Raw genomic sequence first — 26,720 nt, forward strand, 5'->3', positions numbered from 1 at the left:
CCCTCGCACCCCAAGCTTCACCAGGAAGATCCCTGAGCAGAAAGCTAAGTGTAAGTCTTGTACATGGAGGTGGGAGGGATGGAGGGTAGAGGGGGGTGGGGGGTGGGGAGGATGGCTGGAATGGAAACAGCTTTAGAATCACAAGAGCCACTAGACCTCTCCATGACCCCTCCCTGAACCTGCTGCCACGACTTTTGTAGCTACAAAATTTCAGTTCCTACGGAATGTAGGGGCTGGAGCGATAGCACAGTGGGTAGGGCATTTGCTTTGCACGTGGCTGACCCGGGATGGATTCTTCCGCTCCTCATATTCAATGTGCCAAAAACAGTAACAACCAGTCTCACAATGGAGACGTTATTGGTGCCCGCTCGAGCAAATCGGTGAACAACAGGAGGACAGTGCTACAGCTTGGAAGCTAGCAAAAGTAAAAGATTAAAAAAAAAAAAAAGATACCAAATAAAATTAAATTTTGTCAAATATAGCACCACCTGCTGGACAAGTAAAAATGGTGCAACTCTCTAAGTCACTGATTAAAAACGTTGACAGGGAAAGATTAAAAACATTAAATTAATTAAACATCTAATTATAAACATTAAAAATAGGCTTTGGTGTGGAGGTGGGGGAACACACTGAGATGTACCAGGTTCCAGTGCTCTCCTTACATCTTGTGAACCCTAGTTTGAATCCCTAACACCACATATGGTCCCATAAGCCCCTAGCAGGAGCTGATTTGGGGAACAGAGCTTGGAGTAAGCCCTGAGCACCATTGGATGTTGGCCTCCCCCCCAAAGCAACCTTTTGGAATAAAGACCAGTTAGGGGTTACCAGAATATAAAAAGAAAGGCAGGGGTGTGCAGTGTTGAGGGGTGTGTGTGTGTGTGTGTGTGTGTGTGTGTGTGTGTGTGTGTGTTTTGAAAAGGGCATATTACAACAGAAAAGGCCACTGACATGCTGCTTTTCACTGGTGCGTACTTTAAACGTAAATGATGGTATAATGTCATATTTCAATGGAAAATGAAATAGGCTTTGTGTCTACTTAATTTTCTTGCATTTATAATCAAACTGTCTTATAATTTAAAAAAGGAATATTGTCGTCTTGATGTCTCTTGGTTTCTGTCCAATTTCTAAATGCATTTTCACAAGACAGTCATTCCAACACTTTCCTTACATAATAGCTACCCCCAAATTTTGAATGCAAGTTCTTCATTCCCTGAAGAACTAACTTTGAGCCCAGAGAGATGCCCACACACCCGGGACTGGTTCCAAGGCTGAAGTTTCCTGGGACTCAGATGCTCTCCAGGACGTTCCTTTCACAGCTCCATAACTGAGTGACTCAAAATATCCCACGAATTGATGAATAACTTCAGAGGTTTGTTAAAGCAGGAGAGCAGGATGACTAACCCATGATTGAGACCTGTTTTTTGTTCTTGGACTACTTAATGTCTCTATGTGCAACTAATTATGAACAGTTTACCTAACTTGCTAGGACTGGTTTAAAAGAAAAGATTTGTGTGTAACTGTCAGGAGAGTAATTTAAAAGATTTAAAATCTTTCAAAGTTTCTTTTTTTGGAGGGAAAGGACTCGGTAATGTATAATTGAAGCTATTCGTATGATTTTCAGTTTCAGAGAAATGTTACAAATGTAAATGAAAAGTCCATTTCCTTTAAAAATGGAGTCATAAAAATGTCTGGTCTATTCTTTTAGTGAACTTGAACAGAATTCCTACAGGGATGACAGGGATGACAAATTAACACTTTTTATGACAAAGGAGAAGCACCACAGTTTTACATGAAAACATTTCTTTACTATTCTAATTTTAAAGCCACATTTTCTATGACCTAAAAAGAATTCACAAAAATTGCTGCCAAGGAAATGCAAAGAATGAGAATGTATCCACCTTCGGTGAATGAACATTTGCAAGTATAGAATGCTATTCAATACAAATGCAAGGTATTCAGATAAACTCTTACTGATTGCTACATCACAGAGTCCTCTCTCTAAAATTTGAATCTATTCTAATCCCCAAACCCAAATCACAAAACAGAACGCTGAGGGACTGAGATAATAGATATAAGAATTAAAAGCATATATCCCTAGCTTCTAAACAGAAAATATTAAGAATTCTTTCCTGCAAAATTCAGAAGACAAGTCAAATTTTAAAAAAATAGTAATCTTATTGTAGCAAGTATTCATTTTCTCATATTTCTTCAGACAGAAATAAATGATTAAAAGAAATTCTTCTTCCTGACTGAGAGAGAAAAATATATCCTTTAATAATTGGAGAAAGCAGCAAGAAGCACCCACAGTGAAAAGTGCTGAGGAGAGAAAGTGTGATATAATGACAGATTTACAGTCCTGAGCCCCCATGCTGGGGCAACACGAGCCTTAGAAATCATCCAAGGGCTCCTAGTCCATCACCGACAACACAACGCCAGCTTCCGGAAACCATTCCTCTGGTCATCCTTCCTTGGGGAATCCCTTGTGTGAAAGTACAACAGTGTTTGGACAGAAACACCTGATAAAAATTGACTGTCACACTGTATCTTAAAAGAGCATGCTGGGAGAAGAGATGGAAGCTGAAACCATAATTACATAGAATTTATAACTGCTATTTCCCTCAAATACTTTCTTAGTATATTATACCATGTAATTACCTCTTCCCATGAAACTAAAGAGACAGCGTTATACTTCTACATAATTGATAAAGGGGCTCCCTCATTTCCACATATATCTGTTCCTTGAATTTGCAAGTTCAAGCAGGGTGGGTCACTAGTATTAAATAGTGCTTTGAACTGAGAGACATTCTGCAGTAATAATTTATAGTCTTAATACATTAGCAAGCTATTCTGCTGAGTAGGGCAGCAAAGTTGACAAATAAGAGAGAGAGAGAGAGAAGAGAGAGAGAGACAGAGAAAGAGAGAGAGAGAGAACACAGAACAAGTTCTAATACATCCAAACATTCAGGATTTAAGGGGATCATCGGTTTCCTGTGACAGCAATTACAGCCTGGAATAAGAGTTTTTTTTAAAATTTTGTTTTTTATAATGGGAGCAGCCTCCCCAGCAGTGCTCAGGAGTCCTCGGCCAATCCCAGTGGTAGGCAGCTAGCAGGGTCAAGTTCAATATGAACACCTGAGGGTATGCAGATGTGCTCAGGCCTGTGGGGACTGCCCAGGTCACTCTGGCAATGCTGGAAGGCTCCAGGGATACATCCAGCAGTGTTCAAAGGCAACACAGAGCTGGGGCTAGAACTGGACTCTTGCATCCCTGATTACTGAGCTCTCTTGCCAGCCTCCAAATCCAGTTCCTTTGACCACTTGAGTCAAAGGAAGAATTTCAAGCCACATTAAAAAATTTCTCATCAAGAATAATACCCAAGTTTCTTTACCTATTCGTCTGTTATTGGGCACTCAGATTATTCCCAGATTCTGGCTATGGTGAATAGTGCTGCAATGAACATAGGGATGCAGATGATGTTTCTACTATGTGTTTTTGGGCCCACAGGGTATATTCTCAGAAGTGGTATTGCTGGGTCAAATGGGAGCTCAATTTCTAATTTTTTGAGGAACGTCCATATTGTTTTCCAAAATGGTTGGCATTCTCACCAATGATGAAGGCGAGTCCCTTTCTCCCCTCATCCGAGCCAGCACTGGTTGTTCTTATTCTTTTGGACGTGTGTCAGTCTCTGTGGTGTAAGGTGATATCTCATTGTTGCTTTGATTTGCATCTCCTTGATGATTAGTGATGGGGAGCATTTCATCATGTGCCTTTTTGCTATTTGAATCTTTTCTTTGAGAACATTTCTGTTTATTTCTTCTCCCCACTTTTTGATGGGGTTGGATTTTTTTTTTCTTATAAAGTTAACCAGTGCCTTGTATACCTTTGATACTAACCCCTTATCAGAAGGTTTTGGGTGAATATCCTTTCCCATTCTGAAGGCTGTCTTTGTATACTGTCTTTGTAACCTGAAACCTCACTGTTTCTTTTGAGGTGTAGAAGCTTCTTAGCACAATGTAGTCCCATTTGTTTAACTTTGCTTCCACTTGCTTGGTCAGTGGCATTTCATCTTTGAAGATATCTTTAGCTTCAATATCATGGAGGGTTTTGCTTACCATTTCTTCCATGTACTTTATAGATTTGGGTCTGATGTTGAAGTCTTTAATCCATTTTGATCTGATTTTTGTGCATGGAACACTTCTCAGTTGTTAGGAAAAACGAAGTCATGAAATTTGCCTATAAATGGGTGTACTTAGTGAAATGAGTCAGAAAGAAAGGGACAGATATAGAATGACTACATTCATTTGTTTCTTTGTTATATATATATATATATATATATATATATATATTTAGAAGTCATATCCAGGGTCAGGAAAAATAGGGTCTAGGGGGACAGGTTAATGGTTGGAATGAACCACAAGTGGGGGGGGGGGCGCAGAAGGTAGGTAAGATAGAAAAGGCACCAGGAAGATAATAATAGTTGGAAATAATCACACTGGAGTACTGAGTGTTAAAAGTAGATAAAGGGATATACCGAATGACCTGTCGGTATCTATACTGCAAACCACACTGGTGCTGGGAAATGTACTACAGTGGTGGAGGGATGGGTGTTGGAACACTGTATGACTGAAACCAATTTATGAACAGCTTTGTAAAGATCTGGGCTGGAGAGATAACACAGCGGTAGGGCATTTGCCTTGTGCGCAGCCTGCCTGGCTGAACTGGGTTCGATTCCTCCACCCCTCTTGGAAAGCCCGGCAAGCTACCAAGAGTATCTCACCCGCACGGCAAAGCCTGGCAAGCTACCCGTGATGTATTCGATATGCCAAACACAGTAACAACAAGTCTCAAAATGGAGACATTACTGGGCCCGCTCGAGCAAAATCGATGAACAATAGGAGGACAGTGTTTGTTTTGTAAAGCTCTATCACAGTGATTCAATAATACAATCTTAAAAATAAATAATAAAAATTCATTCATTTAAAAAAATAATAATACCCAAATAGAAACAAGAGCCAGGAGAACTGGTCCAGGATAGGAAGTTTGTTACGGTGTGGGAGGTTGAGGGAGGGGGCAGTTAGGACAGAGAAGTGACCACTATGACAATGACAGTTGGAAATGATCTCTCTGGACAAAAACTGGGTGCTGAAAGGAGGTAAAGTGATATACATGATAACCTTTTGGTAACAGGACTGCAAACCACAGTGCCTAAAAGGAAAAGAGAGAGGGGCAGAGGAAGAGAAGAAAAGTGTCTACCATAGAGGCAGGGGATGGGGTGGGGACGTTGGTGGCAAGAAATGTACACTGGCAAAGAGATGGGTGTTGGAAGCTTGAATCTCAATCATGAAACTCAGTCATGAACAACTTTGTATCTCACAATGATTCGATTAAAAAAATAAGGTAAAGGTAAAGGTAAAGGCCCTCCCGTTGTTCGTCGATTTGCTCGAGTGGGCCCAGTAACGTCTCCATTGGAGATTTTGTTGTTACTGTGTCTGGCATATCGAATACTCTCGGTAGCTTGCTGGGCTCTCCAAGAGGGGCGGAGGAATCGAACTCGGGTCGGCCAATGTTGGCTGCGTGCAAGGCAAACGCCCTACAAAAATTGAAAAATTACTCATTAAAAACCTCATTATAGAACCCATAAGCTAGACCCTGGTAAAAACTGAATACATTTGGATAAAGATCCTTGAACCCTTAGTTCTGTATAAAGAGTGATGGTGAATGCTCCAGAATGTTTTATGTATGTGATGATACCATTGGTATTGTATTACTGACATATTACTGTCGCCGTACACTCACATTAGCTACCTTAGTCAAACTGAAAAGCAAAAAGTGCCAGTTGATCAAGATGCTCACACTAAGTCACTAAGGTTAACCTTTTTTTTTGAACACTTATTATGTGCCAGGCACTGTTCTACTTGCCTCATTTTATCTTCAAAAGAACCCAACAGATATCGCTAGATATTAGATAGGCAATTTACAAAGTGATTAAAAACAAATATAGAGTCCGGGAGATGGCCCAGGGGTTAAGGCACTTGCCTTGCATAAAGACAATCCCAGGTTGAGCCTCCATATTGCACATGGTCCCGTGAGCACCACCAGGAGGAACCCATGAGCATAGGGTCAGGAGTGAGCCCTGAACACTGCCCGGTGTGCCTCCCAAATAAAACAAACAAAAATAAAACTGAGTATATCAGAGCCAGGCTTCCCTGATTCAATGTCCGGTTTCACTAGCTCATCTGTAAAGAGGTGGTAAATATCTTATCTAACTCAGTGGGTGTGTGTGAGTATGGAATGCACCAGAAGCACTGCATCAGTGTTAATGTTCAGTATGTTTCTGAGAAGAAATGCAGTCCAATAGGCAAGCTTTAGTTTCCCAGCTCTGCTGAGACAGAGCCTGGAGAAGAGCCAGGTAGTCGATGGCTACCTGAACTAAAGCAAGACATTACAAAGACAACTTCTGCCAGGAAATGAGTGAGTTTCCATGCGAATTTTAAGGGGATGCCACTCTCAAGCCTTGCGTGAGCTGCCTGGTGTTTCCAGACACACTCCTGTGTCGGGACAGCAGGTATTTTCTGCACTTCATGACAGCCTCACACCAACCTCACCACTTCAGAGCAATGAAAGGGAAAAGTGGAGGTCACATCCTGTCACAGTGGGAACACTGGTGACCAAGGTCCTGACAATGCACTACAACAATGCACAGACTGATGCATACTCCAAGAAGCCAGTTCTAAGGAAGAAGGGCTGGGATGCAAACTCAAGTCTACACCTTTTCCTCCCTCTGCCCACATGTCACTGCATTGAAGCGTGCAGTTTTAGGAAGAAGGTGTCAATGTATGAAGAGCAAAGAACTACAGTTTCCTGGTAGGAGGGAAACCTGGTGCAAGGCAATATCTCTCTGGTATCAGTGAAGGCCATAAGCCTTTGTAAACCCCAAGTTTTTGACAGCCACAAGGCATCTTCCTCATCTTGATATATTTCATTACATGTAAGGAAGAAATGCAAAAATGATTTCCACTTAGCTTTAAAAAAATTTTTTTTGGAGTGAAGACTGCAAAGATGCCCCCTAGCCCCCAAAATCCCTTAAGAGTTTGGCTTCTAGGTGTTCAATGATAGAGCTGCATTCTATATCAAACACTGAATGAAATTTCTGTGCACCATTCACACACGAGTACACCCATGGGCACATACAGACATTCCTGTCTAATTCTTGCCACAGTGTATGAGGGAGAAATTCTGAACACTTTCTTCTAGCTCAGCTGATGTGAGCAACTGATGAGTCTCCCGGGTATGGGTAGAGACGGAACTGCAGGATCAAACCAACGAAGCCGGTGCTGTGTCTGAGGCAACAGATCAAGCTTTCTCAGACACATCAGAGGAAATGACAGCTGTCTGCCTTCCCACACAGCCCAGGCCTGCGACACTCATAATGATGCCTCCTAGTGCACTTAACTCCTGACTTTCACACTCACACAGAATCTGTTCCTGCTCTAATTATCAGCCCACTGCTTTCATGATTTCATTCTGCTGTTCGTTCTGTTGATACGTGTTTCTGTCAGTGCTATAGAAGAAAAACCACAAAATCCCCAAAGAACAAGGTCTGGGCATTCTTTTGAGTTACACAGAGAAATAAGACTGCACTTGGCAGATTTCTTTCTTTCTTTCTTTCTTTCTTTCTTTCTTTCTTTCTTTCTTTTTTTTTGCCTACAGAACGAGTTCAAAACAAATAGAGAAAAAGAAAAGAATCTGGGCTGAGAAACATCTGTCCTCACGAATAATTTAACAATGAATCTCTGGGACGGTGTCAACGGCAAGAACTTGGTGGAGTCCATGTCAGGTGAGCTCAGTGTTCAGGAGTAGAACTTTACCATGAATTTGTGGATGGCAGAATATTGCAAACCATCATAGCAAAACACAATTCCTTGCATGAAATTATGAAAACGTGGCAACCTGCATAATCTTGGCTGAAAGAATGAATATGATTATTCTGGCCAGAATCAAAATGTAACTTTACTTTTTGACTGATTTATTAATTGTGTTTGCGTGGGGGGGTATGCCTAAGCAGTGCCCAGGAGAACTGGGGGCCCCACAAGCGATTCTTTTTTTTTCCTTTTTGGGCCATACCTGGTGATACACATGCACAGAGGTTATTCCTGCACTCAGGAATTACTCCTGGTGGTGCTTGGGGGACTATATCCATATGGGATGCTGGGAATCGAACCGGGTTGGGCATGTGCAATGCAAACACCCTACCTGCTGTGCTATCACTCCAGCCCCGCCATAAGAAATTCTTGGCCAGCAATTCAATGCAGGAGCCTGAGGACACGACCTTGCTTGGGTCCTGTGACTCTACCACCTCCCCGGTGGTGCCTAAGGCCTCTGGAGCTACACCCAGGGATGCTTTAGAGACCATGTAATTCTGCCCAATCCAGCTCGGGCACATGCTAGAGGCCTGCACTCCAATCACTGTTCTATCTCCTAGCCTCAAGAAGTCATGCTCTGACAGGGAAGTACAATAAGTCAGCCAAATGGAGCTCTTTAATCACTGGCTTTTCTGTAGTGAACAGGGGGCTTCATTAAGGGGCCTGAACTAGTTACCGTGTAACATTTTGTTTTGTTCTGTTTTGTGACCATACCCAGGGGTGCTCTGGCTCTGCATTCAGGGCTCTGTGCTCAGGGATCACTTCGGTGGTATTCAGGCAACCATATGGGGTGCCAGGGATTAAATATAGGTTTGCTGTCTGCAAGGCAAGTGCCCTGCATGCCATATTCTCTCTTAAGCCCCGCACAACAGTCTTCTTCTTGTTGATGTGGTCAAAGGGCCTAGACTCAGCAGTGCTGGGGGTGGAGGCTAGCAGGGTCGGGAGCCAACCCAGAGCCTCATGTACAAAAGCTACAACCTCAGCACAATGGCAGAGAGGGAAGTCACTACCACAGCATGTCTATGCCAGGACTTAGATCCTGGGGTTAGCACCCTGTCTCTCTGGGCATCAGAGCCATGGCCCAGACCCAGTCCCCAGTGCCATACCAGCTGGGAGTGTTTGAGTGCCGAGTATGCTTTCTTCTGCCTTCTCTGGGCTCTCCATGTACTATCCTCCCTGCCATTGCCCCAGGAATCAAATTGCAAATAAGGTTGGTCATGTAAGTGTCCTTGCAAAACGCTTACTGCAGGTCTGTCCACTTTCCCCCCAATGATATTGCTGCAGAACCCAAACAGGCAAACCTGCACACAGGAGGGCATGATGAGGGCAGGTCCCGGGATCCTTCTTACCCGAGAATCCAGAACACCTTCTCCTTCTGTGCCAGGAACGTGCTTCTCACTGTTTTCCTCATCTTGTTCAAGCGCTTAAAAAAAAAAAAAGAATAAGAAAGACATCAAACAAAAGGAGCAGCAGGAGAAGGTGGTTTCAGATATTTTCCTTTCCAACAGCTATTTGGCAGGAAGAAAAATTATTTTAGGTAGAGTCACAAAATGTAAGCATCATCATTTGCTAGGGAGTAAAGTTTCCTGGTTCTGGGTCCATTTTCATGTATAATATTCTAATTGATTAAATCAGTGGCTGTGGAAAACTCAGACCTCAATTCTCCTCTCCCCTAAGCCAATCCAAATAGAACCAGGTCAGAGTTGTGCATGGCAGGGGCTGGAGAGGGGCAACAAAGACTTATGTCAGGTCCACAGGAGGACATCATAGTTTTCTAAAACCTGTTACTTTGGCTGATGGTTTAGTGTTACATAATAAAGGAAGCAAAATACTTTGCAGTTGGATCACTTCATGCAATTTTTTTAAGGTGAAGCATTGCGATCAACAATACTGTTCATGACAGGGGTTCATGCTTACACCCTTCCACCTGAGAGCCCACTTCCCTTCATGATTGTTTCATGATCCCCTCCCATCCACACATATATTTTCCTCCCATGCCCCTGATAAGCTCAGTTCTGTCAGGTTATGTTGCAATGATTTGGTGACTTTTTCATTGTCTAGAGCTTGTGCCTTTAGCATTTACTGAGCACATACTATGAACCTGGCACTTGGGATTGTTCCTCTGAACAAGACAGATAAGGTCCTGGATTTGTGGAGGAGACATATTAATAGAGAAGAGAACCAATAACTATTACTATGAACCATAGTACAATTTTTTTTAATGAGTCGGAATGACAAAAAACTCACTAGATCATTTTGGAGAGCAAGCACAGAGGGTGCATCTCTGAAGAAGCACTACTTGGGCTGAGGCCTGAAGGCTGGGCCTAATCACCCATGGCAGAGGAGAACCATGTGCAATCATAGGTCACTGTGCATTCAGAGCTTCGCTGAAAATGCAAGTACAAGGGGTTTTCAAACTGGGGGTTCCAGGGTTTGATGCATGTTCATAGAAGTTCTTTCTGGCATCTTTTGTGGAGAACAGACTTCAAAGAAACAAAAAAGAGATGCAAGGAGCCCAGTCAGGCCACTGCGACTATCGTCTTCCCCAGAGGTGGCAATGGCTCCAACTGGGGAGGTGCCAACGGACTGGAGAGTATGAATCTGAGCTGAGACTTTTGATAGCATGGATGGAATGTGCCAATGACCTTGACACAGCGGGAGGAACTGAACCCCAGTCCCTTGGATAGTGACTTTACCCATGGTATGTTGGGCTCAGTGTGCACTGTGTTGTGTGCTTTGAAAGACTTTGCTTTAGGGTCCGTTTTTATTAAACATCCATTCCAGAGACGTTTCGCTTTTCTATGGTTTTTACCATGGGGCCAGCCCACAGCCCTGTGCTATAAAAACCAATGGGGAATGATGAATAATTTCTCTCCAGGTGACCAAAAAGGCACCACTTGACTACACCCACTTACGGAAGTCTTAAGACTTTCATGGCTAAGAATAAAAAAGGGGAGGAAATTCTTCTGTTAAACTCTGTGGACCAGCTCTACCTACCAGTTTAGGTCTAACGGGAAAAGTAAGAAAGGCAAAAAGGTCCAGTCTCTCCTTCTATTTCAGCAAAAAAGCACCATTCATACTTGTTCAAAGGGGGTCCCCTGTTGCTACTGTTGCCTGATTAGGAGGAAACTTAAGAACAAAGAAAAACACTCATGTTCTCTCTGAAAAACCAGAGGCAAAAATGCAAAGGGAGAAATCAAATATCAAATAACATCCAAAATTCTACTTAAAAATGGAATGGGCTGTAGAAGCAAGAAACACCATTCAAAGAACTGGAATAATAAGTCTTTGCTCATTCTATAATGAGGAGCAATTTTCTTGCAGGGCAAGCTGATTATCCTGTCAGTGCAGGATAACTTTTTTCACGTGACGTTCCATGCATGTCTTGACAACCAATTTACGCTTTGTTTAGATTTTTGCTCTTTAAAGCTTTAATCGTGGGGCTGGAGCAATAGATAGTACAGTGGGTAGGGCATTTGCCTTGCACGCAACTGACCCGGGTTTGATTCCCAGCATCCCATAAGGTCCCTTGAGCACTGCCAGGACTAATTCCTGAGGGCTGAGCCAAGAGTAACCCCTGTGCATGGCCAGGTGTGACCCAAAAAGCAATAAATAAATAAATAAATAAATAAATAAAGCAAGCAAGCAAGCTTTAACCTCATCAACAATTAAATTTCTGAGCACTGTTTGATTTGGGTCATATCTGGCAGTGCTCAGGGCGTACTCCTAGCTCTGAGTGTTCAGGAATCATTCCTGGAAGGGCATCTGGGAACCATATGCAGTGCTGGGGATCAAACATAGGCCAGCTACTTGCAAAACAAGCACCTTACCTGCTATACTATCTCTCTGGCTTCTAATTTTAGAGTATTTTACTGACTAAATTAATGTTTTTGTTTCCCAAGCAACAATGTTCTGGAATATAAGTATTTACTTTTCCTGCCTATGACATAGAAGGTATAGGACAATGAACAACAGTTTTTGAGATTGAGAGTTACACTAATTTTTTGACACTGGAGTGATAGCACAGCAGGTAGGGTGTTTGCCTTGCATGCGGCTGACCCGGGTTCGATTCCCAGCATCCCATATGGTCCCCTGAGCACCGCCAGAAGTAATTCCTGAGTGCATGAGCCAGGAGTAACGCCAGAAGTAATTTCTGAGTGCATGAGCCAGGAGTAATTCCTGAGTGCATGAGCCAGGTGTAACCCAACAAGCAAAAAAAAAAAAATAAAAAGAACAAATTAGCATAAAAACCAACTTGGGGACAATATAGTCTTAAGTTTCCTCAAAACTGCTGTAATTATTGATACTATCTTTAAATATCAAATCTATTGCTTGTCATTACCTTGGTTAACAAAAGGAGAGGTAGGAAAATCATCAAATTAAGATTTGACAATCTTTCTTAATCTTCATAATTAAGATCATCTAAATTCTGGGAATGGGGGTGAGGAGACTCAATCTTAGCAGCAATGAAAAAAATGTCTGACTTCCTCCAACACATAAATAACATTTTCTTGGAAATTCTGAAAAACTATGATTCCAATAATGCATTTTCTCCACTTGGTTCATATAAATTACATGAAAATAAGAGTTATCCTAAATTTCCAAGGATTTTTTAAATCCCCTCCTCAGATGACATGTATCAAATACAGAGTCATAGAAGGTAGCACTCTGCAAGTCCTTTGACAGGAAGATTAATGTCAAGGAATAAATAAGGAGTTTGTTTCTCTAATCATGCCTCCTAGCTATGCAGCTCCAGTGCTGGGAAGAGGAAGAAGCCATTATTTAGATTTTTCAGGCTCATTTTCCTTTTATCTGATCAGAGTAAAGGCAAGACCAGGGAAAGTATCCTATACAAATATTGATTCTGGGATGGTTCCCTCCAGGGGAACACGTACACAGGAATGACAGCTTCTGGGACCAAGGGGAGGGCGAGAGGCTCACTCTTTGCCAACACAAACCATCCCCTTATCATTCAACACACAAAGTTCTGAGATCAAGAAAAGGCCTTTGAAAAGAACTTACCACAACAATAGTCACAAGCACAAGCTCTAAGGCATGTATTCTGAAGAATGAATATGAGAGTCTACAGGAGAAGGATCTAAGTGCATCGATTACTGACAGAGCCCTGAGTTGAAATGCTCTCACTGTGAATTAGCCAGGAGCTATTCAAAATGAGCGACTGTTGATGATCTCCAGGGATGAGGGCCAGTTTCCTTCTGGGTGCTTTATGGACAATAGGTTCCCAATAATTTACTAGGACCACTGCTAAGAAAAATCTCCTTTTAACTCTCCCCGGGTTATGATTAACATAGCAAATGGGGGCATTTCATGATGATATTAGCTCACCATGTGCTGATGAGTTCTGTGCTGATGAGGTGCAGCTACGAAGCACCCCACATGCCATGATTGGAACACATGAGGAGGCGGCAGCTCAGTTTTTAAATGTCAGCTCAACTTGTTTTTTTAACTTGCAGACTAACCCAAGATTATTATTCTTTTTTAAACTGGGAGGGTGGTGGTGGTAAATGCAGCGATGCTGAGGGATTACTTCTGACTCTGCACTCAGGAATCACTTCTGGCTGTGCTCAGGAGACCACATGGGATGCTAGGGGTGGAACCTGGTTGGCTACATGCAAGACAAATGCCCTATTTCTCCAGCCCCCTCAACCCAACCCAAGATTAAATTACAGATAGAGACATATATATTGAGTCTCAATGTAAGAGAACAGAAAATTTTGTTCAGCCCAACTCACTAAGGAACTCTGCCAAGAACAAACGTTTTGGCCATCATCTAATCTTTGACCCAGGCACCATTTTTGCAATGAGGAAGTTCTTTCATGATGGTTTCATCTAATGTTCACGTAACTTAAAGAGTGAAAGGACTTCTATGCTATAGATAATTCTTTAGCAACTGTCCAAATGATCCCATACACAATGTATTTCTCTGGGAAGTTCCGAATGAACAATACAAAACAATACAAATCGGGAAGGTGGTTTGGGGATGGGGAGTCAGGTGGGAGGGAAACTGGGGCCACTGATGCTGGGAAATTACACTGGTGGAGGGATGGGTGTTGGAACACTATATGACTGAAACCCAATCATGAATAGCTTTGTAATGCTCTATCTCACGGTGTCACTGTCACTGTCCTCCCGTTGATCATCGATTTGCTCGAGCGGGCCCAGTAACGTCTCCATTGGAGACTTTGTTGTTACTGTGTTTGGCATATCGAATACATCACGGGTAGCTTGCCAGGCTCTGCTGTACGGGTGAGATACTCTCGGTAGCTTGCTGGGCTCTCCGAGAGGGGTAGAGGAATTGAACTCGGGTCGGCCATGTTGGCTGCGTGCAAGGCAAACGCCCTACCGCTGTGCTATTGCTCCAGCATCATCTCACGGTGATGCTATTGAAAAAAAAAATCTACTCATGGGGATCTTGACCAGTACTTGTTTTCATTTATTCCTTTGGGGGAGGGGGTGAATGGGCATGCCTACCTAAACCCAGGGCTAGTCCTAGCAGTGCTGGGAGGGGGACCCTATGAAGTGTTGGGGACCCAATGGGGGCGGGTGGTCAGTCATGTGTTAGCTTTACCTGCTGTATTATCTCTGGCTTCTCGTTTCCTTTTTTTTCTTTTCTTTTTGGGTCACACCCTGAGATGCTCAGGGGTTACTCCTGGCTCTGCACTCAGGAATTACTCCTGGAGGTGCTCAGGTGACCATATGGGATGCTGGGAATTGAACCCAGGTCATATGAGTGCAAGGCAAATGCCCTCCCTGCTGTGCTACCACTCCAACCCCCCCTCATTTCCTTTTGAAAAAAACAGTACAGAACAGGATAGGCAGCATGAGAAAGGAAGGGAAAACTTGTAAAGATGAAGGGCACAAGGTAAATCTCCTTACAGACGCACAACGCCTCTAGCTGAATTCCTGACACCACCCCACCTTGCTAAATTTGCTCCCCCAAGCTATGGCCAAAGTGTTTCCAGGTGCAAAAGTGCTACCTCTCTGAGCTCCTGTAACCAAATTCATAGCAGCAGTGACAGAGTGACAGGAAGGGACTACAAGAGCCACTGGCAGAGAAGGGGGAAATATTTCGAAGATCAAAAAGCACCACAATGAGCCAAGTCACACCTGCCTCCCCCATGGAGGCGTGGTGCACCTTGGCGGGCTCCTGTGTGTTCCCTGGGTTGTGGGTGAAGGTGCTTCCAGGCCACAGGAGGCCGAGCTGGGTACTTGTGACTTCGCCACCTAGCTATTTTCTGCACCATTCCTGCAGAGGAGACAAAATATTTCAGGAAGCCCCTCAAAACACTCCATCTGCATTCAACCAGGGGCTCATCCCTGGGGAAGACATGAGTGTGCAGTGGCAATCACAGGTGCTGAGGGGGCACCTTTGCTGCTCAATGATCTCACACACACCTCCAACTGTTCAAATATCTCTGGTCTTCCAGAAGAAAAGGGGGAGAGTGCGCTAGCCACCTTTACCTTATTCCGGTGTTTTCTCCAGTGTTAGCATTGGAACAAAGATTGCTCACATTCCCAGGACACAGCAAGATCCAGAGCCCTTTGAACCACTCTCTTCTCTCCTCCTCTCTCTATCCCAACAGTTTTGTTGTTTCCCAGTCACAATCTTTTCTGCCCAGCGGCTGAATTTGAGACTATTGTTTTTAAACTGCTGTCTCCAGCTCCCTGGCATCCTTGAATGCTTGAGAAAAACGTGTTTCCCTGCAGGCCCTTTTCTCTTTCTGGATCTTATCAGTTCCTGGAGTTTCAACTTCCACTGTTTTAGGGGCTGGTCCCAAATCTCTGGCTCCATCTCGGCCTGCCAGGCCTGGTCCCAGGTCCAGTCACACGGGGAATCATTTTATTGTATAACTATCACAGGTCTGTTCTTGCATCCTGGGCCAAGCCGCTAGGAAAAGGCAGTGGCACAAAGCCTTTCTTAAGAGTCTTTGCTGGGGCTGGAGGGATAGCACAGCGGGTAGGGCGTTCGCCTTGTACGCAGCCGACCCAGGTTTGATTCCCAGCATCACATATGGTCCCCTCTGAGCACTGCCAGGAGTAATTCCTGAGTACAAAGCCAGGAGTAACCCTGTGAATCCCTGGGTGTGACCCAAAATGGGAAAAAAAAAGTCTTTGTTTCAGAACACAAACGTTCTGAATCTCATGCCTTATCCCAGGCTGCATTCCACAAGACATCTTCCTTTCTGGGGGCCCAAGCTTTCATTTGGATCAACCCCAGGTATTTGAGCTTCTCCCCACTCTCACTAAACCCCCGACATTTCTGCCCTGAAATGCTTCCATCATTCTTCCTCATTGATTCTGTCAGAACTAATGACCTACCACCCTGGGCCACTTGCTGAGACCTTCCAATCAAGCTTTCTTGCTACACAGAACTGGCCAAGAACTAGTTAGGATATTTGATTCTCCTACTCCCACATAATCCATTCAGAAGTTCAGTAGTCCTTTAGTTTCTGGCCCCATCCTGGAGATCTGCTGCAGCACAGTTTAGCCTATGGATGTGTGGGTTCAGGGTTTGGATCCTCACTTGATTAAATACTCAAGCAGAAAGATGCCTCAATTTGGTCCTGAAGACCAGGCCATAAGACAGAGGCCCTTAGATCCTTCCTCCTGGTACAGCCCCGCAAGTGTCTGCTTCCAGCCTAGGAAGCCTGGTTCCCCCCTTCATCGGGTGATTTTCTCATCTGATGACTCTCCAGTTAAAACATCAGATTTCTGGTGAGACTCTTTGGGGTCCTCAGCACCTTGGGCCCAGGGTTCCAGGCAGCAGGAGGAAGTCAGCCAGGAATCCCTCAAGACAAGAGAGAATATTTTACAATTCTTTCCCCGCTAGTACATAGTGCTGCAAAGGAATGGGTTCCTATTAATGGAAAAAAGGGAATCAATTCAGAAAGCAACAATTATCAGGCACACACACACACACATAAACAGTGTGGTTGAGGGGAAAGGGATTCAAGGATCAAACAGATTCTGATGGGGCGAGAAGAAGAGGAATGTTAGGTGGAGAAGTGGCATGACCAAGGATAAAGAGGAGAAAAGCACAGGATCCATGGGTGAATACAGCAGTGCTAGAAAACACTAGAAGCCCAAATAGAGGGTAGATGAATTCAGAGGTTGGGCCGAGGAAGTGGGATGCCATTCGGAAGCAAGTGAGGAGCTGTGAGCAAAGCAAACACTGCCATCGCTAAGTCAAATCAGACCAGCCCGGGATCCTGCCAAGGCCTCACACTCTAAGACGGAGGATCAATCCCACACACCCTGCCTTACCCCCTCTCTGATAGGGGTTCTGGCAAATCTGATGTATGTGCTACTGCGGGCTGATCAATAATTCAACACTGCCAACATTTGTTAAATGTCTATTTGGTGATTTTTATTAGAGCTAATGAGAACCAGTTTCTGTTGATAAAAAATGAATGCCGTTTCTTAGAATTAAGCAGTGAATTGCTTTTGAATAATTTAATTTGGTGATTTTTCTGATGGTCTTGATTCTTCATTCTCCCCACACTTACAATTTTTTTCCTAACACACTAAGGAGAGAAGTAGTTGTGTCTGGAGGTAAAATCCTTCACCCAGATCCAGCGGCACCTCATGCGTGATTCAGTTCCAGAATTATCACTGATCGTTAAGGAAAAGTTGATGAGTCTAGAGCTTATGGGGCTACCCAGTGCCTTTAAGCAGTATCTCTGTTGACTGCCTGAGCATATACATCAGTGCTTTTAATAAATACACGGTGGGTGGGGGGGATGGCTGGAACGATAGCACAGCGGGTAGGGCATTTGCCTTGCATGCACTCAACCCGGGTTTGATTCCCAGCATCCCATATGATCCCCCAAGCACGGCCAGGAGTGATTCCTGAGTGCAGTGCCAGGAGTGACCCCTGAGTATCGGTATGACACTCCCCCCAAAAAAGCCTCAAAAAAACAGAAACCCCCCCCCAAAACAAAAAAACACAGGGACCATCAGGATCAAACCCAGTGGTGCTACAGGTTGGGAAGTGGGGGCGGGGATCAAATACAGACTTCACATACATTACACAAGGTGAGATATCGTCCTGGCCCCATCAGTGCAGAAAAAAAAAAAAGCGAAATAGATTTTAGGCTTCATCTCCTCTAACAAGCTGTGAAGATGTACATAATCTAAAAATGAAGTGAATGGGAGAGAGACTAATAATAAAGAGATAGGGCTGGGGATTCAGAGGAGGGTAAACTTAAGGCGCTGGCCTTGCACACAGACAGCCCCGGTTTGATTTCTGGCACTGCATATAAAGACCGACTCACTTTTAAGTGCCCTAACACACGGCCCCATCTCTGCACTTCCCATGATCCAGAGAGAGAAGAAAATAGCATGTTTGCTGCCTAAAAGAAATGGAATCCTTCCACTGATATCTGAACATTAGTGTGCTGAGATTCTGGAACTCCACAGTGTGCAGACAACACAACCAATGTGCACTGTAGCACTGTAGCACTTCCCGCCCCCCACCTTGTTCATTGATTTGTTCAAGTGGGTATCAGTAATGATTCCATTGTGAGACTTGTTACTGTTTTTGGCATATCGAATACACCATGGGGAGCTTGCCAGGCTCTGCCATGTGGGCGGTAGCTTGCTGGGCTTTTGGAGAAGGATGAGGAACTGGACGCCTCATGCAAGGCAAACACCCTACCCGCTGTCACTCCAGCCCAATGCAATGAGGAGGGTAAAATTTGACGTGGCTCAAAACTGCCTCCCACATCACCCCATTAGAGGCTGCACTCTCCCTACTTTCCCCACATTTGGCAGAAAGGTACTCAAGCCACTGAAAGCTGGGGTTCAGCTCAGAGCTGCATCAGTCAGCGACTGTGATTGATCCCTGCCTTAAGGCTGTGAGGATTCCATTTCAATTCTTCTGCCTTTGTTTTATAACCAGGAGATTCAACCCTCTTTTCCTTCACTTTAGCCTTGTTTTAAAAAGTGTCTTCTCTCGAGTAACATCACATACACGTCCAGTCAATGAAAAAGTTATTCATGGAGAAAAAGAGCATCCCCAAAGCGTATCCTAGATCAAATCCTTTAACGAGAGCATAAATATTTACCCCAGAGGCATGCCAGGGTCATAAAGAGCAAATCAGTATTTGATTCCAGCAACCTTGTCCATTACCCTTTTTAGGAGAAAATGTACTAACTGGGGTGGGGGTGGGAGTTGGGGCTTCTCTTTAAGATGTGACAGAAGTGAAATAAAATGTGAATGAAAAAAAAAGTTGGGTTCACCTTAGCTACAATTTTTCTGCAAAATATAGCTTATAAGGCAGGAAACTGTTCCTTTTTGGAGAAAAATTGGAGCTACAATTTTTCTGCAACATTTTGCTTATGAAACCGGAAACTGCTCCTTTTGGTCTTGCAAAGACATTTTCTGGGGGAAGATGTTTTCACCAGTGTGCTGGAATCTCAGTGAAAGATCTGAGCCAAGGCAGTGCTTGGACACAGCAAGAAGCTCCTTCATTTAAAAAGATGCAGGAGCACGTCCCTGCTCTTCTCCACGGAGTGTTCTCAGGAACTTAAATGTCAAAATATTGATCTCAGGGAGCACAAGAAAAGTGATTCCAGAGCTTAACTATGCACCAATATGGTGCAACATCTTTATGCACCCCCTGAACCCCCATCATTCCCACGAGCCCTAACCCTTGTGCCTGGACCTCCATTTCACAGAAAACGAGAGAGCAGTCCCCTGGGAGCCCCAGCTCATGGTAGGCAGCATGGCCAGTTCCAGCAGCTCAAGTCTCTGGAGGGTCTCTGCACAGCTACATGATTTTCTCTCCAGGATTATGAACCCAAAATGCAATAGGTCAGATCTATTCTGATATCCTTGTTTGCAGGGGTTTTAATACGGAACTGCAAACCACACGTTAAAAGCATCACTATTACAACTTCTGCCATGTGTGTGATGAGCAGATCTTACTTTTCCTTCTTGAATCACCTTTAATTCTATGGCTAAATCTTCTCATTGATGTGAAAGTGTTTTCTTTTTATGTTTCTTTTTTTTTTTGGCATATTGAAATTTTTTTCCAAATGCATGTCTTACTTTTTTTTGTTTGTTTGTTTAATTTTATAGAATCACCGTGAGATAGTTACAAGCTTTCATGTTTGGGTTACAATCACACAATGATCAAACACCCATCCCTCCACCAGTGCACATTCCCCACCATCCCACCCTCCCTCTGCCTCCATGACAGACAGGATTCCCCATAATCTCTCTCTACTTTTGGGCATTATGGTTTGCAATACAGACCCTGAGAGGTCATCATGTTTGGTCCTTTATCTACTTTCTGCACACATCTCCCATCCTGACCGATTCCTCCAGCCATCTTTTTCTCTGTGATCCTTTCTCTATTCCAGCTGCCCTCTCCCCTTTGTTCATGAGACAGGCTTCCAGCTATGGAGCAATCTATCTGTCCCGTGTATCTACTGTCCTTAGGTGTCAGCCTCATGTTATATGTTTTATACTCCACAAATGAGTGCAGTCCTTCTATGTCTGTCCCTCTCTTTCTGACTCCTTTCACTTAGCATGATACTCTCCATGTCTATCCATTTATAAGCAAAGTTCATGACTTCTGGAAAACAATATGGACAGTCCTTCAAAAACTAGAAATTGAGCTTCCATATGACCATGCAATAAAATTTCTGGGAATATATCCTGAGGATGCAAAAAAGCATAGCAGAAATGACATCTGTACCTATATGTTCACTGCAGCACTGTTCACAATAGCCAAAATCTGGAAACAACCCAAGTGCCCTAGAACAGACGACTGATTAAAGAAACTTTGGTACATCTACACAATGGAATACTATGCAGCTGTTAGGAGAGATGAAGTCATGAACTTTGCTTATGTTTATTTACAATTATTCATTCTCTTACTCATTTTTTGGTTAATTTTAAATTCTACTTGAGGCAACATGATCCACAATACTGTCCAGAACAGGGTTTCATGTTTATAACATTCCAGCCCCACACCAGTGCCAGCTTCCCTCTCCCACTGTCCCAGTGTGCTGTTTCTTTCCCCCACCTCGCCCCCTACCCCAATGTAAGCTCAATTCTACAGACCAGATCTTCGCCTTTGGCCATTGGTTATTCCCTTACTATGTTTTTTCTATCCCACACATGGGAGATATCGTTCTGTGTCTGTCCCTCTTCTGGGTGACTTTGCTCAGCTTGATGGCAGTAGCATTTTCAAATAAACAGAGGAACTCCCAAACATTCCCCAGGACAGGTCATAGAGATGTGGGCAGGACACTTGCCTTACACTTGGTTGACCTGGGTTAATCACCAGCATCCCATGAGGTCCTGGAGCCCCACCAGGAGTGATCCCTGAGCACAGAGAACTAGGACTACATCCTGAGTAGCACTGGGTATGACACCCCCCTCAAAAAAAAAAAAAGAATTCCCTAAGAAAACTTAAGTTTACAAATATAAGCAAAGACCAAAACCAAAAGATCAAACCGGCCAATCAATGAATGGCAGTGGAGAGGTGGGTAAAAGGATGGTGAAATTTTCCTTAGGCATTCTAATGAGTTACCGCACCAGTTACCACACAAAACACTAAATACTAAGCTGTCCCATGCAAGCTTAAAGGCATTTCCTTTTTTCCCCCCACATGATCAAGTAAAACTAGGGCATCATGCCGACAAAATGCCTAGTACATGACCTCTGTCAGGTGCCATCATCTCAACAACTTCCAAGTTACTTGTTTACAAAGGGAGAGTGATGATATCTACCGCCCCGAAGGATGGTTGTGTATGGGTTCATAACTTCTGGGAATATATCCATCAAGGGTCCTACTACACACTAAAAAAACACAGTGAAGTTGTTTCTGCTTGTGTGTTTTCCCTTCTCTTCCCTCTCGGTTAGTCACTGCTACAGCATCAGAGCCAGTTCATTCATAGGCAGTGCCTGAATGCACTTTGCTGTGGGGTGCCAGGACTGTGCTCGTTGAGGTACCAGAGATTCCCCTGGGGATTGAACCTTTGGCCTCTTCAGTGAAAGCAGACACTTTACCACAAAGCTACATTCCCTAGCCTGTCACTAATATTTATATTCCACTATCCAAGAGGAAGAAATTGGCAGCAAGACAACTAGCAACTAGCTTGACAAAGTAAAATCTGTTGAGAAATGGAGCCTTTCTTGGTAGATCATGAATGGGTTCTGGACAGCTGACAAGGAAATCGAAAGTCATGGGCTGGGAATGCTCACGGCTCTTTGGGCCGACTGCAAGTAGAGTGAGGGAAGAAGTGAAAGCAACAGGGACAGAAGGAGAGATCCATTGGTGGCTCTTCCTGGCTGGTTCTAGACTCTCAGAGGGAACGATCAGGCTAATGGTTGGGGAACACAAAGATGCTGGTTACACACAGAATCAACCCTGGCTCACAGAGTGATGGTGTCTCAAGTCCGCGCCTGGCTGCATGGAGGTGGAGAGAGGGGGTTCTGCACCCCTGCCATGGAGCAGGAGGGGGCTGTGTGGTGCAGAACTTTCCTTGAGCTGGTCTTCCCGGAAAGGGAAGCATGCAAGGACTCGAAGTTTCTGCATGTCCTGAGAACACAAGCCTGCCACAGAGTCTGTCCTTGCAAAGAGTCGGCACCTGGAAGCGTGGAACAATGGCAGAGAAGTCATGAGTAACAGACCCAGCCAGGGGCAATAGAGGTGAAACACAGAGGGCCTAGAGAGCTTGACTCAGACAAGTGGACCAACCCCTGACCACCCCTGCTATCCCAGAGCACAGGGCAACCAGCATGGGCATTGCAGCCCAGAGCAGAGGGGCCAGGGGATACTGTGGGTCCTATGGACCCTCACATGCCAGGAGGGATCTAAGCAAAGAAGCAACACCCAGAAGAGACCAGTTACCACACACAAAAAAGTAGGTAGCAGCATCCGAGGATTCTAGTGTAGCATTTAAAGAAATTTATTTAACATCATTTTTATGAGGGTTGAGAGGTAGTATAGTGGGTAAGATGCCTGCCTTGCACACAGCTGACAAAAGTTCAATCCCCCAGTACCCCCACAGGGTTTCGTGAGCCTGTAAGGACTGATCCCTGAGCACAGAGCCAGGAGTAAGCCCTGAGCACACAGAGTGATGGTGTCTCCAAGTCTGGACAGATAAAGTAGGTGGTCAAAAGTCATGGTTCAAACCCATGTTGCCATAAATCATTTTTTATAGTAGCCATCCCCAGCAGTGCTGGGTGAAGAAGATAGTCCTCGCCTCAGGACTGCGAAGGAACTGGATTTTTGATGAGTTGTCCCACTTGGTTATAAGACTAATTCTAGGATGAGCTGACTCATGTAGGCCTAGAATCACGACAAAATGAGGCAATACCACCAACTAGGACACAGGTAAAAGTGCTAACTAAGCCCAGATTTTACCCGAATTGGCTGCAGATGTACCCCAGGCCTGAGGGGACTCAAGTGCCTGGGGTCCAAGCTGATGGCAGAAGCTGCGACTGTTTTCTCAGACCAGGTGGACACACTTCTCCAGGGAGCACAGGATCCTGGCCTGGCACCCCCAAACCCTAATGTCAGCAGAAGGGGCTCTTGGCCACCGCCAAGTTTGCTTCCTTACTCATCACAATGTTCTGTGTTTGCTGTAATCGCCCTTCTTTGGACAGAAGCAAAGACTGTTTACTCTGGGGGGCTAGAGAGATAGCACAGCGGGTAGGGCATTTTCCTTGCATGCGGCCAACCAGGGTTCAATTCCCAGCATCCCATATGGTACCCTGAGCACCGCCAGGAGTAATTTCTGAGTGCAAAGTCAGGAGTAACCCCTGAACATCGCCAGGTGTGACCCAAAAAGGAAAAAAAAAAAGATTGTGTACTCCGCTCCATCTTTAGAAGTAGGATCTCGAAATGGGTCTTTAAAACCCAGAAAGGCACAACTGAAAATCAAAGTGATGAAAATAAGCATAAAGGAAGTGGAGGCGTCAATGAGCCCCACCAGGTATTCTCCTCTGTTGCAGTCAGAAGGGAGGAAAAAGGTGATGATTCTCAAAACTATTTCTTGTGAAGGGTATAAATATACCCTCAACCTCAGGTCTTAGGGAGTCATGCTGGTGGCAGAAAGCAGTAACATGATAAAGTGTAAACTTCCTCTGTTGATATTTTAGATCTCCCATGAAAGATTCACTTAATTAAATGTTTGCATTGTCAATGGATGGAAGATTAGTCAGTCACTACCATTTGGGCAAGAAGGGGAATCAGACAGACCTTTTTAGTTTTGTTGACTCGAAATCGGCCTGTAATTTTCAAGGATATGGTTTGGGTTCAGTGGCATTTAACTGGGGCTAAGATTAAACTCACTTTCTCCTTCAGTCCCAGCAATCCACTCTCCAAATACGTGTTCCTGCTAACTCTGGACACCAACTTTCACTTAGAATGTTTGTTCATTCCTGCCTCTGCTTACCAAATAAAACCTGGTATAATAATTCTCTTCATTTAGAAAGCTTTTACTGCCAATGCCATAAGAGCTTTGTAAATCTGTTAGTATTCCCGTGAGAAAAGTCTCCATTCACATAGAAAAACTGTTAAAAAGTCAGGCAAGCCTCCACTGAGTGAGTGAAGAACAAATGTAGAGATGCCCTTTTCTTACTTCCATGTTTGGTTTGTCAGATCGTCATAAAATTCCAACCCACTCCCCTGGGAATGAAGATCACATGGACTTCAGAGTACATCTTTCAGGGCCACCATCCTCTGAGGAATGAGGCTGGTGAAGCCTTCAGCTGCCTAAACCTCTATCAACATAGAAATGGAACTGCAAGGGGGACAAGGGGGTAAAGGCTAGAACTGAGCACTTCCAGGTAACTGCTCTGCAAATTAAAAGTGAGGATCACAGTGCTGGAAAACAAAACACAAAACACTTTGTCAAGGGGAAATTTTGGGGGAAGGGCAGCATATCTGGTGATGAGAAAGGGCTACTCTTGGCTCTGTGCCCAGAGGTTCATGTGGCACTGGGAATTAAACTGGCACCTCCTGCAAGCAAAGCATGCATGCAACCCTGCTCTCGCTCCAAGGATGATTTTTGATGCAGCTGTTCAGAGAGAAATTTGGGGCTATTTACTTGCTTGCATATATACCTATACTGGCGTGTCTTCTTTGCATTCTTGCTGCAGGGACTATGGGGCTGAACACACACTTGAATGTGTTCAGGCACATAACCATGAAGAGTTGGGACTCCCTTGGTGGTGTTGCTTTCAGGGATGCACTGGGGTGCTCTAATTCTAGTCTGTGGAATGTACACACTTCTGGCTGCTTGGACCCAAGCAGCTAGACACTGTAGCTACCAAGGGTTTGAGGCAGCAAGAATGACCAGCACCTGGCTTAGAGCACGTGGCACCATGCCTCAGACTTGCAAGGCAGGTGCTATTTGCCACTGAGCTACCCAGGAGGCCCAGGAATGTTTATACAAGACAATCTACCCAGCTCCATGTCCTCATCTCCAAATAAAAATACTTAAGTCAAAATGTATTGCTGAAACTCAAAACCTGTAATGTATGACTGCCCCCATCGACTCCTAGGACAAAGCATCTCTCACAGATTTCAGGTTTGGAAAACACGTCTGACTCCCCACATGCAGTATTAAACTACAGGACTTTCAGAGCCTCTCTGAAAATAAAAATGCAAACAGCTAGAGCCAGTTTGTGTATTGAGAGAGACATCTGATTTAGAAACTCGCCAATGCTTCTGTGTTGCATAAATGGAAAGAACAATATTTGAAGTAAATTCCACTTCTTATCATCACAGCATCATCACTCGGCTAGAATTCAGCCGAATCCCATCATGCCCTTTGCATTCTTCACTCACAGTCGCACACATTCTGCTCTTGTCGTTTCCAGTTTGAGTGAGAACTGCTCCATTTTCACGGCTGTTTATACAATTAGACTTTTAATGTGATGAATGATGGACAATAGCTGGGTCATATGGAGAAGACAAAGATGTCCCCTGATAGCTCTTACTTGTCAAAACAAATGACAGCAGAAAATGGTCCCTGGGGTTGGGGGCAGGGGAAGCCTTAGGTAGCTTTTCACAAAGAAAAGAGAAGAAGAAAGGGAAAAAGTTCAGAAAGTGAATGAAATTCTCAGCAACTGTGGGGTCCACATTCTTGATGAATAGAGGGCAACGCATGACTCAGAGAAATGAAGCTTTCTGTTACGAGGGACTTAGAATTTGACCTGAAGACTTCATGAGACCCTTGAATCATCACAGTCTGAACTCATCCTTTTATGACAAAAGGAAACTGAGGCTGAGAGTGATTCAGCCTTGCAAACTCAGGCCACTGGAAAGTTAAGGCCTGACCTCAGACCTAGAATGGCTGCATTGGGTCCGAGTTTCTGTTTATTCAGTGGCACAACTTCCTGACTTCCTGAAATAGCATATGCTAAAGGAGTATTTTCTACCCACAGAGAGATAATTTTAACTTATTATTTACTTAGTTTTTTGGGTTTTGTTTTTTGGCAGCAGCAGGGGGGTGGGGTTGGGGGGAGGTGGTCACACCCGGAGATGCTCAGGGGGCCATATGGGATGCAGGAGAACTGAACCCTGTTGTGTCACGTGCAAGTAGACAATCTACCCAATGTACTATTTCTCTGGCCCCACTTTTATAGCTTTATATCACTTTCCATTAAATTATCAGGGCATCATTGTTTACTATTTCCTTAAACAAGGTAATATTTTTAAACATCCACATTTGGCTTTAACTGTTATCTTAGCCAGACATAGAAAAGCCATCATGGCATTATAAACTGTAAAAATGAGTGGCAGACCAATC

General features: G+C 44.1%; 1 protein-coding gene across 1 annotated transcript in view; it reads right to left on the reverse strand.

The window, feature by feature from the left end:
• Positions 1-26,720, reverse strand: part of RAPGEF5 (Rap guanine nucleotide exchange factor 5) — a 267,287-nt gene that overhangs the window by 115,158 nt on the left and 125,409 nt on the right. The window contains exon 8 of the mRNA XM_056118696.1: positions 9,272-9,345. Coding sequence (XP_055974671.1) covers positions 9,272-9,345 — 74 coding nt within the window. The remainder of the gene's footprint in view (positions 1-9,271; positions 9,346-26,720) is intronic.

Source organism: Sorex fumeus, unplaced genomic scaffold (genome assembly GCF_029834395.1).
Source record: "Sorex fumeus unplaced genomic scaffold, SorFum_2.1 ptg000037l, whole genome shotgun sequence".
Taxonomy (NCBI): Eukaryota; Metazoa; Chordata; class Mammalia; order Eulipotyphla; family Soricidae; genus Sorex; species Sorex fumeus.